Genomic DNA, 15,365 nt, shown 5'->3' with positions numbered 1-15,365 from the left:
CGGTTTTCATTATTTTTCAATGCCTAACTGGCAGCCCCTGTACACATGCTGAACTCTGTCCCTTGGGAGGTCACAGAACCAGAAGAAACAGGGCTGGAGTGCAGCAACTTGGGATACCAGTTGCCCAGAGAGGTAGTGGAGTCCTCAGCCTTGCAGATAGTTAAAACCTGACAGTTCATATCCCTGAGCAGCCTGCTTTAGCTGAGCCTGCTTGAGCAGATAAATTGGATTAGGCAATCTCTAGAGGTGCCTTCCAACCTTAGCCATACTGTGATGATAGGAATGGAAGAGGTAAAGCAGTTCTCAACCCTTCTTGATTTGAACTCATAGAAAATTTCCAATTAATCAGTTGGTCCATTCAGAAATTTCTTGCGTATCACTGATTTTACAGCATCTAAGAACTGGCTTTGCTTTGTGAGTACACAGCCCCAGACACATCCAGAAGTCTGCAGACTCTAGGCTCAAAGCACTTTGTTTGTCCCCTTTCCACATAGCAAGATCAACTAGCCATAAGCCACTCCTAAAGTCATTGCTTATGTCACCCATCAGCCCTCAAGAATGTGGACATTATCTGAATATCAAACCTAGTTGAACACCGATTTTTTTTTTTTTTTTGCCTAATGAAGTTCCACTGACTTCTTCCTATTGATGTTCTTGACAGTCAGGTAACACTGCACTAAGAGCTGCTTTCTTTCCTCTAGACAGCAGAGCAAGCAATTTGTTTCCCACGTAATTTCCCTCAACTGTGCCCAACTGCCCTTTGCAAATATTTAATACTGGGTAAGCTGAAATTGCTGGTTATTATAAGTCCACAAGTTCTGGCAAATTACTTCATTTCCATGTGTGAAATTAAAGGATAAGCAGTATTATTTTAAGACTTACATTTAGTATAGATGGCGTGCTGACTGCCCTCAAAGTGCTCATTTTCAGCTTTCAAGGAATATTAAGATCTGTGACCCATACTCAGACATCTTCTCTAAATACTTAACATCCCTAATGCAACTGGGCCCCTCCACTGAGCTGGCAAGTGGCAGCCCTGAACAGCAGATGGGCTGAATCACACACCAGTAATCCCCTGAATTCCAGTGCCACAGTAGTCATGACAACAATGCTGGGTACCTGAATCAAGCCCCTAATTTGTGATCACTCACAAGCACACAGCTCAGGTTTGCAGCCTCCTGTTCCTTGCCCCTCCCGTTCCTGCCCTCCTCACTTGTTCAGTGATGCATTTGCACACCTTCAGTTCTTAGATTTCTCTGCAGACATGGAGAGTCCTTCTCAATTGCTTTCTAAGGAGCACATATACTTAAAAGTGAAGGGCAGAAAATGGTACAGGAAGAACTAGGACAGAAAAATGTTCCCAGTATATAACCTGCTGATGTTCTGCAGTTCCAGGGTCCAACGGGGCTCCAGGTCCTGCCCTCGCAGTAGGATCAAGCCCTCTTTGGTTGTGATGAGCAGGTTGCTGCAGTTTGTGTCAGGTGTCTTCACTGTCTGGAGAAAGTCAACACCCCCACTGGCACAAATGGAAAGCAGAGAGGAGATTCTGAGTCTTGTATCTGCATATCTTAGCACTACCTGCCTGTCCACATGGCAATTCATCCCACCTAAGATTTGAACTGTTCTTGGAGAAGCCCATCTTTCCCCCAGAGATGGAGCTTACCTTCCTCTGGGGGTTCCTGAGTTAAGTGGGTTAAATTCAGGTGTGGGCTCTTCTGAACAGCTTGAGCTACTATAAAAAAACATGGAGTGTAGGGGTTCACATTTGCTCCCTTTCTTTTATTCCTATCCCAACTGATCTTGACCACAATTTGGCAGCAAAGAAGGAAGAGCTGAGAAATCCATGCCCACAGTGCTGGACATAGACTGAGCTTCCCAAAGAAACTCCATCAGCTGGGAACACCTTTTTTTTTTTCCTCTAGGTATGCATCACAAATGGAAGAAAAGAAAGGAGCAGGAGAAGCAAAGGATTTCTTTTTACCATACTCTGCACTTCTTCTGCTAGGACAACTGCAGGACGGGGAGGAAACAGTGGGTTCCCCAAAGTACTGTTATCAACTGAGAAATGAAAGGAAGGGCAGTTTTGAAGTAGGAGGGACCATCTCTAGGAGCACTAAGAAGTGACCATTCTCCCCATCCTCTCCCGACAGAAGCAAGATGATGAGTCCATCTCCTACCTATAAATGTCAATGAGCTCTGACAGGTTGACAGATCTGCGCTTCTCCCACTCTGGCTCTTCATGCTGCAGCATTGCAGGAAAGCTGTCCCGGTTTCTGGCTTGGGTAAAGATATCCCTCAGGGCAACTGCTTGAACATTACCTGCCAGGAAGAGTAAAGTTGAAGAGTCCTGCCTGCAAAAGTTATCTCCCTAGTAGCATGGAGGGTCCTTGGGACCACTGTGGTTGTGATAGAAAGAAATGCCCAGAGCTGGAACTTCCTTGGCATGATGTGCCTTTGGGAAACTCCAAGGTATTCCAGGCTAGCAGGTATTGGTGCTCCTGCACTTTTCCACACCATGGCAGTGAGGCTTGTTCCCATGCCCCCTACTCCTATCTTTTACAGCAGAAGGCATGGTAGAGATAACCCAGGGATGCTCTGGCGCATTTTAGGTAAAATGAATGTTTTCTTAGTAAGGAGAAGTGCTGGACAGGCAAGGTGCAACTTACCAAAACCAAATAGGATGTAGATGGCTTCCCGGCTGGTGATGTGGACTTGGGGGCCAATCACTTTCCCTTCTCCACTGGTGCTGTACATCACAGGCCCACCCAAAGCAGTCCCAGTCTTTCCTGACACCAAGATGAAAAACACATCAGGCTGCAAAGAGAGAGATGCAGAGATTTTTAGCAGTGCTTTCATCTTTCCTGGTCTCCACAGCAGGAAGCTCCACTGTTCTTTCACCCCACAGCAAGGTCTAGCTCATGGTCTTTTTATCTTTGTTCAGTCTGAATTCCTGGGACTCTCACATTCATGCTTTTCCCTTGACTGCAAGTACATCAAAGATGGAAGGGACTTCAAAAACCCAAACTCCTCTAACAACATTAATGCTAGATTTGTGGGGAGGGATAATCACAGAGGAAATCTGCATCTGAATTAATCACATAAGTACTTCTTTCTTTCGGATAAGCTGAATGGTCCTTTCTCCAGAGATCTGTCTCAACACGGCTCCCTATGCTGCTAAACATTCACTTCAAACCAAGCCTTCACTGAACAAAACCAGATAATTCTGAAGTCTCAGAAAGGGGTAAATAATGACCCTTCTGTTCACTTCCAGCTGACAAGAAATGCAGGTAGTGTCATTATTGCCTGATCTCACTGCTTTGAAAGAAAAAGGGGGCTTTCCAGGGAAATCTAAGGGAGTGGATATTAGGGGCTGTTGCAGCTCCTGTTACAGTTTTCCACATCAGTCTTCCTATTCTTCCTCTAGATAGTCAAGGTCCTTTCAAACCCCAAACAGGGCTATGCTGTACCTGTGTCTCTTTCAGAGCCAGAACAACAATATCCCTAGTCCCGTCTCCATCTACATCCGGAAGAATTGCAGCCGGTGCAGCCAAGAACCCACTTGAAAGGTGGATCAAGTTCAGCGTCCAGATGGTCTTGCCTGTGGGAGGAACAGGATGAAAGTGACTCACAAAACTTGGGCAACCAGTGGGCATCCCCAGAGGGTTCCAAAAAAACTTCTTGAAGAAGGAAGCAAGAGAGGTTGTTTCCCTCATTCTCTGAGAAATAGAAAGACAAGTCTACAAACTGGGGCAAGCTGCAGTGGAAAGCAAACTTCTTCCCCCAGCATTTCTTCAGATTGTCTTTTAGTCATGCCTCAAGTCCTGCTGTGCTTGCTTCTTAGAATCTCTCTAGAAAGACCCGAAACCAAAACAATTCCTGAAACAGCAGAGAATATTTGCGGTTCACTCTTGGAAGGAGAACCTAAATGAGAGTGCTGCTCTGCAGGGCAGCAGTTGTTTTCCTCAGCCAGCAGTAAAGCCTATAGGTAGATGCCAGGAAAGGGAACAGATGGGCAGTCCTGATATTCAAAGAGCAAATCTGCGTCTCAGTTAAATTCCCAGCAGCAAGTAGCCACTCTAGCATGACATGCTTGCTCTACCTCAGGGTGAAAGCACGTCAGCAGACATGATGTCAGTAAAACCTGATGTGCAAATTGGCAAATAAACACCCCAAAAAGGCAAAATGAAATTCAATGCTTTTACTTTTCTATGATTCTTCTGCCAATACTTCTGCTTTTTCAATAAGAGTCTAAAAATGCCTTTCTGCTGCTGCTGCTGTGTAGGATAAGGTTTGCCCTTGCACGACAAAGGAAACCAAAGGCCAGACCTGCAAACACTTGCACACATTAATAACACTACTACTGCTGGTAAAGGAGACAGTTGATGGTCCTGACCATCAATGAATTTATGTAGTAGAACAAACAGCAATCAGAGAATGGAGATGCACGTGATCAAGTGATTAAAAATGCAGTATTCATTCACATCTAATCAATTCTTCTATGGGTCTAATTTCTCTTGAAGGTTTCCTGGCTGTAGCACATGTCCTTATATAACTTTTCTAAGGATGGTGCTCAGCTTTTCAGTGCTGTTAGGTAAGTGCTGAGTTGTACTAACAGCTCAATGGTGATGAGAACAGACCTCACATACCCTTTATACCATGGGGATGCTACAGGATAACATGAACACCTATAAATGTTCTGAAATGGTAAGATGAAGATGCTGCCACAGAGCAGCAGCAGTTTGGGTTTTCTTACCCTGTGTAACTAGAAACTCATTAGTATTTTGACTCCTTCCTGTGTGTAACTAGGTAACAGCCACCACGAAGTGCCAGCAGTGAATCATGCATTCTTATCAGTCCTTTAAAGAAAACAAAACAGTAATAACATATTTCTAATATGCTGGCAGTTGACTCTACCTGTGGAGGCACTGAGAAGGCTGAGGAATTTTGCTGTTCCTGTAACAAGGCAGACAGGCTCTCCAGGTGCCCCCAGTGACAACCCTTTGCACTGCACGCTTCGAGTCTCCTCTGGAAGCTGGATGGACCACAAGGTGCTGCCATTCATACCAGAAAGGGCCACCACAGTTACGGAGGGCCTAGAGACACCTGGAAGAGGCAGGAAAGAAAGAGTGAAAACGGAGGGCCTAGAGACACCTGGAAGAGGCAGGAAAGAAAGAGTGAAATCCCTTGGCACCACGGGCTATGTTCACTCTGCCTCTGGTCTTTGTGCTTGAGTTCCAGCTCTAGCTCCTAGAGCTGAGTTGCTCAAATCAGCCACATTCACACTGTCTGAAAGCAAATGTCAAATCCCACCCCACAGGAGAGTCTCTCTGCCTACAGAGTCTAGCAGTGATCTCCAGACAAGCTGTGCTGTCAGTCAACAGTGCAGACAATCACAGAGGTTGGACCTGAGCTCACAGCAAGAAATGTGGTCAGCCGGGCATAGAGGAACCAAGATCCTGGGGACAACCTGCTCAGCTGTGCTGAATTCCTGGTGTGAAATGTACTGCTGTCAAACCAGACTGGTCCTTCTGATCCTATCTCCCTCAAGATCTCCCTCTCTTGGCTAGTATCAAGGAGAAACCTCACACGACTCCCAAGACAGATGCCACCTCATGTCAAAGTCCTGGGTTGCTTGTAATTCTGGAGCAGTAGAAAGTGACTGGCAATCTGAGAGCTTTTCCCTTTGTTTTCCAAAAGAGTTTTACTGTGAAAAACAGATTGAATGCAACCAGCTGGTGTAACTCTGAGTCCTTTTCCTAATTCACTGGTTAGCACAAAATAGTTGCAAAAAAAAAAAAAAAAAAAGTGCTCTGCGCTGTTCTGATTGACTGTTGGCTCTGATTCCAAATGTCAACAACTGACCACAGACATAACTGCGGTTACTGTAGTCTCCACTTGGTATGCTCATATCACAATTTAAGATGAATACATTTCAAAATAACAACAGTCTCAGCTGACTCCAGTCTTACTATCAAAACAACATGTAATCTGAATACACAAAGGGTGTATCTGGGCCACTAGCTAAAAGCAAGTCTGAGCCCACTCTCTAAATCAAACTCTCTTCCCAAACTGAAAATCATCTGACTTATGCTAAGGGGCTGCCTGAGCCCTAGTTCTCTTCATTGGGTTGGCAGGGACTAAGAACAACTAACTCCTGAATGCAGCTCACAGCTGTTGTGTGTACAAGCTGGAGAAACAGCTAACAACGTCATAGCTTACTCCATTAGGTACCTATCCTGAGCTTATCTCTACTTGACACTGTGTGAATGCTCTGAGCACAAGCTACGGGAGGGCTGATGTGCAGCTATGTGGTTTTAGGATTGTGATGTGTTTACACCTGCTTTAGTGTCTGCTTTCTGTCTTCCAGCATAGCTATAGACCAGGATGAACCTACGCATGACTAGTTCTATTCAGAGTGTGCTGACAACTGTACATATGTCTGCGATGAAAGATAAATACAATGCAATGGAAATATATAGAACACAAGGACAACCTCTACAAACTGAATGCAGCCTTTATGTCAACAGCATCTCCTGCTCTCACTTTCTTTTTTAACTTAATCTACAGTTTTCTCTCTGCTCACAGGTTTCTTTCCAAAGGGCTTGTTGTGAAATACTGAGGTCCAGGCTTGCGCCACGGAGAAGTGGTATTTTCCCTATCCACTAACTATATTTTTATTACCCAACTCTTCGAACAATCAAGGCGTTCTGCTCTCACAGGAGTTGTCTTCATGCTGTGCAATGTATGCTTGCTATCTGAATACATCTCTGAGACTGAACAGATTCATGTAATCTCAGGTGATGCCAGGCTGGGCAGAGGCCATACAGCAGGCAGCTGGGAATCTCCAGGACTTTAGAACTCAGTGCAATAGGATGTCACTGGACTTGGCAACGTTTGTGTAACAGTGGCCAGTATCAGCAGGTTGCTGCTATGTTACCTGAGGGGTGTGAGGGCTAACAGAGTAAGCAAAAGCAGCCAGAAGGAGGAAGCAGGGCTAAACAGCTAGGCACAGCAGTTTACCCACCATCAGGCAGTCTATTATCTGTGAATTAACAACGGCTCGGAGCCTGGAAAGTATATGGAGTGACTTGGAGAAAAAAGCAGAAAGGGGAGGGTGCTTCCTGCAATGCTGACCTAGAGCTGCCCTAAAAAAATTCATAATGTTTCCTGTTGGCAAGCAACTGGCTAATTCAGAAGAACCAAAGTGCTCCAACAGTCAGCTCTGCCATCACTGTCCCTCTTACCAACTGCCCTTAGTAATGACCAGGACACTAGACCACAGACGAGGAAAGAGTTGAGATTATCACTGAATCTCATTTGTAACCTTTGTCGAGTTGCTTCCCTCCTCTGTGCTTCCACCTCTGTGCCTGTAAAACGGAGGGAAGTAGACTGAGCTCTTTCGTGAAGATAACAAGATAACAAGAGGGGAAAAAACCCCACCTTATTTCCAATTGCTATTTGTAGAGCAGTCCTTTCTGATTGCTTTATCTCTGACCACAAACCAAGTGTGCACAAATACGGGAGAAAAAGATGGACTTGCCCCAATAAGAAATAAGGGGAAACAGATGATATTGACCCAAGAGGTATGAGAGCACAGGCTTGCAATGAAAATTATGAGCAACGTGACAAAGCACAGACACAGTACACCAGCCATTTTAAGGAACTCTGAAAAGAGCAGTGAAGTAGATTTGCAGAGACAAGAACTGTTCCCATGCACAAGACAAAAAAAGGTCTGTACTGACATGCACAGAAAGAGGAATCGAAAGGAGCTGCGGTGCTTACCCCTGACGCTAGCATTCATCAAGGCGGTGAAGACTACGAGGATGTCAGGGAGCCCATCGCCGTTCACATCACACAGTTCCAGTGGGGATAACACACCACCTGCAACAGTCACAGAGAATCACCACACCGTTGTCAAAAAGGCCACCCAGACCATCTTCCATGCTGGGAGAGGAGGGCCAGCCCAGAAAAAGAGACTCATGGACAGCCAAGCATCACAGAGTCTGCTAGGGAACCACCAATGTCAGGCAGCTCACACCACAGTAAGATGTTTCATTGCATGGAAAGGCAGAAATGTAGCATCTGGGTCAGGGAAATGAAAGGGAAAAATAAAGGAGGTAACAGGAAAAGATTTCTGCATTCCACTTCACTTTCTGAGGTGATGTGGGAGCCACATATCTTACGAAGGGCTAGATCTGGAAGCCAGGGGTAGAAAGCAAGGAGGGAGAGACATATCTAGACCTGGCAGAAATTATTTCACAAACCACTGTTACTTTACTGCAGAAGTCAGAATAGGAGATACTTTAGAAATGTTACCAGTGGCCTGAATAGGATGACAAAAGACCACAAATGTTGATTTATGGATTCAAGCAGGACAAGAAGACAAAAGAAATAAGGTTAGTTAAGCCAGACAGAAGACACAAAGACTTTAATCCCTCTCCTGCTGAACACACCCCCACACTTCAGTGTGGAGGTGTTGGTGAAACACAGGATGTAGAGAGGGAGGTACTATGTTTTAAAGTGGGCTGGGCCATGTCCATTTGGAACAGAGCATACCATCTGAACAAAAAGGCAGGATGGCAGAAGAGTCAGAATGTTTTTTTTGGTGTTGACAGAAACAAGATTTTGTAGCACTGTCATCTACTGATGTCAGATTTCACAGGCCTCAGCTTGAAGAGGAAGCAGGGCACAGTTGCTCATTTACTATTCTACATAGAAGCATCTGCAGTGGTGAGGAAGGGCTTCTGCTCTGACCTGGCTCTCCCAGATAGGTCTCTCCCACCGATGCCCAGCCTGGGAGCTGCCACCTCCCCCATGCCAGATGCTGTTCCTGAGGCTTTCTCACCTGCTCCCTGACCTAGGTTGCGGTTCCAGGTGTTATGCAAGTCTCTAGGGGGACAGGGAATTAGAAATGCGCACACCAAGACAAGAATCATTGAGACCACCACAGTGAGCAAAAAGATCGCTGTGCGCAGGTATGGCATGAGGGAGGGAGCAGCCTTCTGCTCCAAACTCCCAGCCGTCTCTGCAGAATAACCCTCAGGCGTGCTCTCTGACGTGTGCTGCTTTGTCATCCCAACCTCCACATCAGAGTCAGGGTCCTGCACCTCCTCAGGGGGGCTCTTCCCATTCTTGACACCCCCGTTCTTCTGGATGTTGAGTACCAGGTCATCTTCACTTTCATCACTGTCAGCCTGAGTGAGGGGATCATATTCCCCAAGGTCTGGGCTCTTCTTTCCTGAGGAAAGAGATGGAGACAGACAATAAAGCATGAGTTCCTTGCTTTTGCAGCATCTCAGTGGAGAAAAGGCTGCAGTGGAGAGTGATACAGAAGGAACAATAGCGCAGTCTGTGTTTTGCATGGATCCAAGTGAGAGGTACGAGAGAAAAGACAGGGTCTGTCCATGAGTAGCAGCTGCAGGAGAAAAGATGTCAACAGTTTATTTTCCCAGGATAAAGGTGTATCTATATCTATGTACATATCCATAAACACTTGTATGTATGCATGTATGGAATTCATGGCTGACTTAATTCAAATACTTTACTGTTTGGTAATGAGACACACTGATATGAAGTCATGCTTAACAGTCTTGAACACCTAAACTGCAGCACTCTCTTGACTTCAGGTTCTGAACTCCTTTAGCGTTTGCCAGCCTCTAACCCTGACACAGCCCCTTTCCACTTGTAGTCTGTGTTCCCTGAGGAGTCCTCTCTCTGCAACTCATTTTTCCCCTGCTCCTCCTGCCTCGTCCAAGTGTACCATATCTGCTGTCCTGTTTCATGAGGGACAGGAGGGATAGAGCACTGCACATGGCTTCTTTGTAGTGCTGTTAAAAATGAGTATTGGCTCCCTGAAGATGATGGCAAAGTGATTTTCCGCATTTGGGCCAGTAACATGCAGGTGTCTGAAGGGATCAGGGCTGCCCCTCTAAGACACCACGTCTCTTCATGGGTCAGCACTGTGAGAGGGAGTGCTCCAGCCCCGCAACAGGAAACCACCGTGCTCCTGCTCTATTGCTGCTCTCACCAGAGCCGACAGCTTGTGCTTAGCCTTGCCAAGATAGATAAGTTAGTACTGATGCCTTCAGGTGGTGGTACAAGAAAGTAGCTTAGCTTTAGGTGTCTCCCTCACAGATGCCTGGCACATGGACTAATTCTCCCCCAAGCCTTAGATAGCCATGGGGAGCGTGACGAGGGCAGATGCAGAGCCTGGTCATACATACTGGTGCAAAGCCAGGGCCATCTGTTTATGGGGCCAGGGAAGATCACGCAGACTCACTGCCCTGAGCTATGAGTAGAGGATCACGTCTCAGGGAGCTGCTCTGAGCCACCAGACTGGGCATGGAGCCATGGCCACTGCTCCAATGTTTGCAGGGTCTCAGTCTATTTCTCTCTCTCTCTCCTGTTCCAAGGGGGGACTTTGCTATCCCAGATATCTGCCTTATTTCCCTTTGTCTAAAGTTGACCTGAGACAGGAGCTAATTTGTGCCCAAAGACGCTTCAAGTAATACATGCAAGGCATAAATTATAAGCAAAAATATGCAAGCTGTAACAACTCTTGGACACTAAGATGATGGGAAGGCTTTACAAAGCGGAAATTTGAGAGCTTTTATGATTATTCTTCCCGCATAAGATAATACGCCCTACTTTTGGTTTTCCTGTTAAAGGTACACTCAGTTACAAACATTGTAGTATCTAGTTAGTGCAACACACCTATTTTGCATCATCTAGAATCTATTTTGCAGCACGTGCATCTCATTTCTTTCTCATTTCTCACCCCACGAAAGCACCTTCACTTCCCTTTCCTGTAGCACTTATAAATGGCATTCAGTGTCAATTTTAGGATTTTAAAAAAAAAAAAGTCAATCCTACTAAAGGCCAAATGCCCCACACTAAGTAGAACAGCCAGGACAACCCACCCATGCTGAACAGAGGGAAATAAAGATATCCAAGATCATGTACATAAATTACACCCTCCCTTTTTGAACTAGGGGTTTCTACAGAAGACTCACAACAAAACAATCTGGTGCACACACACACACACTCCAAAAAGCTGTTCCTTGTGGAGGTAAAGCACCCAGCTAAAAGGTATTACACTCCTATGGGACAGTCAGGTGTATCCCTGTGAGACAATGCATTGTTTCACATTGATCTGTTCTAAGTGTGGTCTTTTCAGCGGTCTTCATAACCTTGGGTCCATCCTGTGAGCAGCACAGAAGGCCACCAAACTCACTGGCACACAGCTCTCTGCTCAGAGATTGCATTGACAGCACTGTGTGAATTTCCCAGATGTCTATACAGTAGGTTGTGCTGATAAGTTGCTGAAGGAGTACTCAGCAAAAACAAGAAATTCCAGAGAGGACTCACTGGCAGGGTATTTGCAGCTTCTCACTACAGATCCAGATGTGCCAGTTCAAGCCAGGTCAGAGTGGTATGAAAAGCAAATGCTGCTGGCCCACGAGTAAATGGTATTTAGCCTGGGAAGTCAAAATTGGACAGTTATGTTAAGCAGACTGCTCCCAGTTTTCGAAACTGCTGTGCTTTGAGTAAAACAACTCAAAAGCATAATTACATTTCAGATACACTGTGATTTGTTTAATTATCTTAATTTCAGACAGTCAATCCAGAAGACTGAAATCTGCTGTTCATCCTTGGGGCAACTAAAAGCATTGGCAGGAATGAGCTTTATCTTGAACAGTTTTGTTCCAAATCTCTAGGAGACAGAAAGGACCTCGAAACTATGGCTTACCCATGGATGGAACTGACATGTTGGGAACATCAACAGTGGTGTCAACCACCACAGACAAAATGTAACAGGAACACCTTTCCTGCTGAGAACCAGGTAAGAAGCCAAATCTACTCATCAGAGACTAGAAAACAGCTGCTACACAGTAACGACTTACAGCTTTTTGTGATCTACATAGCAAAGGATTTTTTTATATGTAAAAGAGCTATAGAGCCTGGCCAGTTATAGAAGAGCTATAAAGCCTGGTCAGGAGGCAGAAACTGGCATTCCTTCTCCATATCCTTCCTCAAAAGGTTAGCTGGCACTTTCGCAAGGCACAGCCACTCAGTAAGGTCTGGCACAAAATGCCCTGATGATTTTTGTTTTTAAGTCAAAAGGAGGGAAGACACTGTCCTTTAACAATGGCTTTTGGAGCACTCATGTAGCACATGGGAAATGCACTTGCATATCTAATCTCAGAGGATTCAAACACTCATCTCCCATCATTCAGAGAGCCCTAACAATCAATATATATAGCTGTTTTGGGAATATGTCTGGAGGGGTGGCGAGGACACGCTCAGCCTGGCCTCCTGAGGCTGTTCTGAAGTGCAGAGAACATGTAACTCGTGATTCACCTGGCTGGAGAGAGAGCAGATAGAACAGGTCTCCTCATCTGGGTTTCAGGTCACTTGCTGTGGGAAGGAGGGATACCACACCTTGCTTCCTCTAATTACTTCCAAATGCCTTTCCAACAGAAAAGCATAAATAGACAGGAAAAGCAAAAAACACTGTATGAAAACAAAGGCAGTTTCACACCATTTAGAGAATTCTGATTTATTAAGAAGTGCTCCAGAACTCAAATTCTTTCCTTTCTGGTGAAGAACAAGGCTCAGGCTGGGAAAAGACATTTTGTCCATCAAGAGAAAGCTAAAACTGCCTCTGTTGCAAGTGATCAGCTGTCAGAAAATCCAACACTCCCATGCAGTTTTCAACTTTCCATTGTGGAAATGGAAATGCTAAGACCTGAGTTGGCCTCTTGGTGAAACTTGTACTCTGTCTCCTGAAAAAATAATCACTGCATAACTTTAATGATAAATTGGTCCCTGCACTAAAGAAAACAGACTCTAGACCTAACTTGAGCAGCTCTGTGGCCTTGCATAACTGTATAACTCATATCTTATCTGTCTTTTGCATAGCATCTCTAAGTGGTATAGACTTTGCATTCACTTTATAGGGGACAGAGTTAAATCAGTTTCCATGCTGCTCTGTGCTCTCTCCTACAGGTATAGTAAATAAACCGTTTCTGTTCTGACCTGCTCTAAATTGTCTTGTTTTCTTCCATAGCACCAGCAATAAAACAGAGGTTCCCAGTCAGTGGCCTGTGGTTACCATCAACCTGAGGAACTGTCTGTGGCTAAATTACTGATCATGTTGCTCTAGTGTTTTGGTTTTTTTGTTTGTTTGTTTGTTTGTTTTTCTGGAAGAAAAAGCAAATACTAGAGAGGGAGGTTTTCAAAGGCAGGAAAGAAAATGCCTCAAATGTAACAACTTTCAAGGGCAGCTGGACTCTAAACTGCACTTTATGACTTTGAAACTCCCCTGTGCATTTTCCTAACAGTACTTTCTGCAAAGGCAGCTCTTGCACTATTGCAGAAGTAAAATGTGACCTCTTATAGAAGATGAATCACGTGATCATGATTTGGAAAGAAGGCATCTGTGAGGTGACCTGTGTTGGAATCAGGTCCCACTCATAATGAAATACTAATTTCTAGTGCTGATGGCTTGAAAGATATTAATTTTAACATATTTTTTCCTGAGTTCGACTTACTGGAAAGGCTTCTTTGAACTCACTTTGGAGTGAAAAGGGCCACTCTTGGACTTTAAATAAGTACAATTTTCATTGCATTATTCCAATGATGACATGCTGGTTCCAGTATCCTTTGTACTCACTTCATGTTCTGTTTATTTTTCTGGCAGTTGGCAGGCACAAGTCACTGGGTACTGCAGACATATCTCTAAGCCCACGGGGAGATAAGTTGCCACATATTGATGTAATTAATTTAATGAGATGGAGCAGGAAAAACCAGCTATAACAATAGGCTCTCTGCTTTCTCATTGATGTTGAAAGCTACATTTTTCAAGAGTTAACCACACAAACAAGGTATGATACATGCAATTTAAATGAAAGACTGATGCAAGAACTGTATTCTTAACTGCAGTGGCAAGGCCTATGCTCTGTTCAGAATCAGTGTGTCCCAACAGCAGATATCAAATACATCACACTGGTTCCAGAGGTCCCAGAAGGTATCTGTACATGTTATCGTACAGTTCCCCAGTGGCCACACCCCAACACACACACTTACAGTCACCAACTCACACTTTTTCTAAACTTAATGTAAATTGTATTCCTTTTCATTTAAACAAATATATATATATAAAAAACCTGGAAAAAAATGATTTGTAAACAAAACTTCTTTGAATGAGATCTAACAGGCACTACATAAGCTAAAAAATAATTACTCCACATACAGGTTACTAAAAGCTGACAGCAAGGACCCTGAAGACATTACTGTGATCTTTATGGACTGATGGTGTAGGGAAGTACGACCTGCCCACTGAGTGCAGCTTCACAGAGTGGTGCACCGCAGGACCACAGTGATGTGTGGTGCCAGGGAGGAGTCTCATCTCTGTCCCATGGCTGTCTCAAAGGCAAGACATGGTCAGGAGCAGACATGAGGCACTCTCCCCCTGGGTTAATGCAGCCAGGTGCATTGGCACCTTCTCCAGTCCACCCCACAGCAGCTAGCACGCTCTCAAGATCTGGTTTCCAACATGTTTTCATTCCCTTTTAATCTCCTCGCTGAATAGAATGGTTGTTGGACTGCTGTTCACTGCCTAATCTTCGAAAGATCTGGTTCCCTGACACAATAGTCCCTTATGCTTGAATATCCTTTCATCTCACTGAAGATCTCTGGCTGGAAGGTATGCAGGGTTGGCAGGCAGGCTTTAAACATTTACCTAAGGTAATTGCAGTGGCATGTACCGAACTCCTGGCTTGGCTTTTGGGGGCAAAACCCGGCAGGAGTGGATACGAGAGGGTGTAACACTGTTCCGCGGTGGTGGCGGCTGTCTGGAGCCCTTCCAACCACAACCGTTCTGTGATTCTGCGATTCTGTGCCCGATTCTGCGCCCGCTTCTGCGCGGTCTGCGGGACCCGGCGCCTCCTCCCGCGCACCCCCGGGCCCGGCTCCTCAAAGGGCCAGGGCCCCTCGCCGCCACGCACGACGCCCCCGGAGCCCCGAGGTTCTGCCCCGTCCTCTGCAGCCCTCCCTCCGCCACGGCACCCGGATGGAGGCCGCCAGCCCCCTCACACTCCCCGCGCCCCCAGGGCAGCCGGGCCTGCCCCTTATCCCCAGCGCCGGGCCTCGCCGCACATCGCCACATCACCATGGCAACGCACCCCACCGCCCCCGGGGAGCGGCAACCGCGCCTCCCCACCGCTGGGGGCTGCCCCGGACGTGGGTGTCCCCGGCCCTGCTCGGCGCGGCCCGTCAGTCTCTGCCCGCCGCGGGTGCAGACCCCTTACCCGGCAGCTTCAGCGCCCGGGATAGCACCGTAGCCATGCTGGAGAGGCGCAGTG

General features: G+C 45.9%; 1 protein-coding gene across 2 annotated transcripts in view; it reads right to left on the bottom strand.

Moving 5' to 3' along the window:
- Positions 1 to 15,365, bottom strand: part of FAM234B (family with sequence similarity 234 member B) — a 22,513-nt gene extending 7,148 nt beyond the window's left edge. For both annotated transcript variants that reach the window (XM_065837608.2, XM_065837616.2), the window contains exons 1-8: positions 15,312 to 15,365; positions 8,846 to 9,238; positions 7,783 to 7,881; positions 4,915 to 5,103; positions 3,468 to 3,598; positions 2,667 to 2,814; positions 2,178 to 2,319; positions 1,373 to 1,516 (exon numbers count right to left, since the gene is read on the bottom strand). In XM_065837608.2, the coding sequence (XP_065693680.1) occupies positions 1,373 to 1,516; positions 2,178 to 2,319; positions 2,667 to 2,814; positions 3,468 to 3,598; positions 4,915 to 5,103; positions 7,783 to 7,881; positions 8,846 to 9,238; positions 15,312 to 15,348 (1,283 nt within the window). In that variant the 5' untranslated portion in view covers positions 15,349 to 15,365. The remainder of the gene's footprint in view (positions 1 to 1,372; positions 1,517 to 2,177; positions 2,320 to 2,666; positions 2,815 to 3,467; positions 3,599 to 4,914; positions 5,104 to 7,782; positions 7,882 to 8,845; positions 9,239 to 15,311) is intronic.

The sequence above is a fragment of the Patagioenas fasciata genome, chromosome 1 (genome assembly GCF_037038585.1).
Source record: "Patagioenas fasciata isolate bPatFas1 chromosome 1, bPatFas1.hap1, whole genome shotgun sequence".
In the NCBI taxonomy this organism is placed as follows: Eukaryota; Metazoa; Chordata; class Aves; order Columbiformes; family Columbidae; genus Patagioenas; species Patagioenas fasciata.
This window is presented reverse-complemented; position numbering and strand designations above follow the sequence as displayed.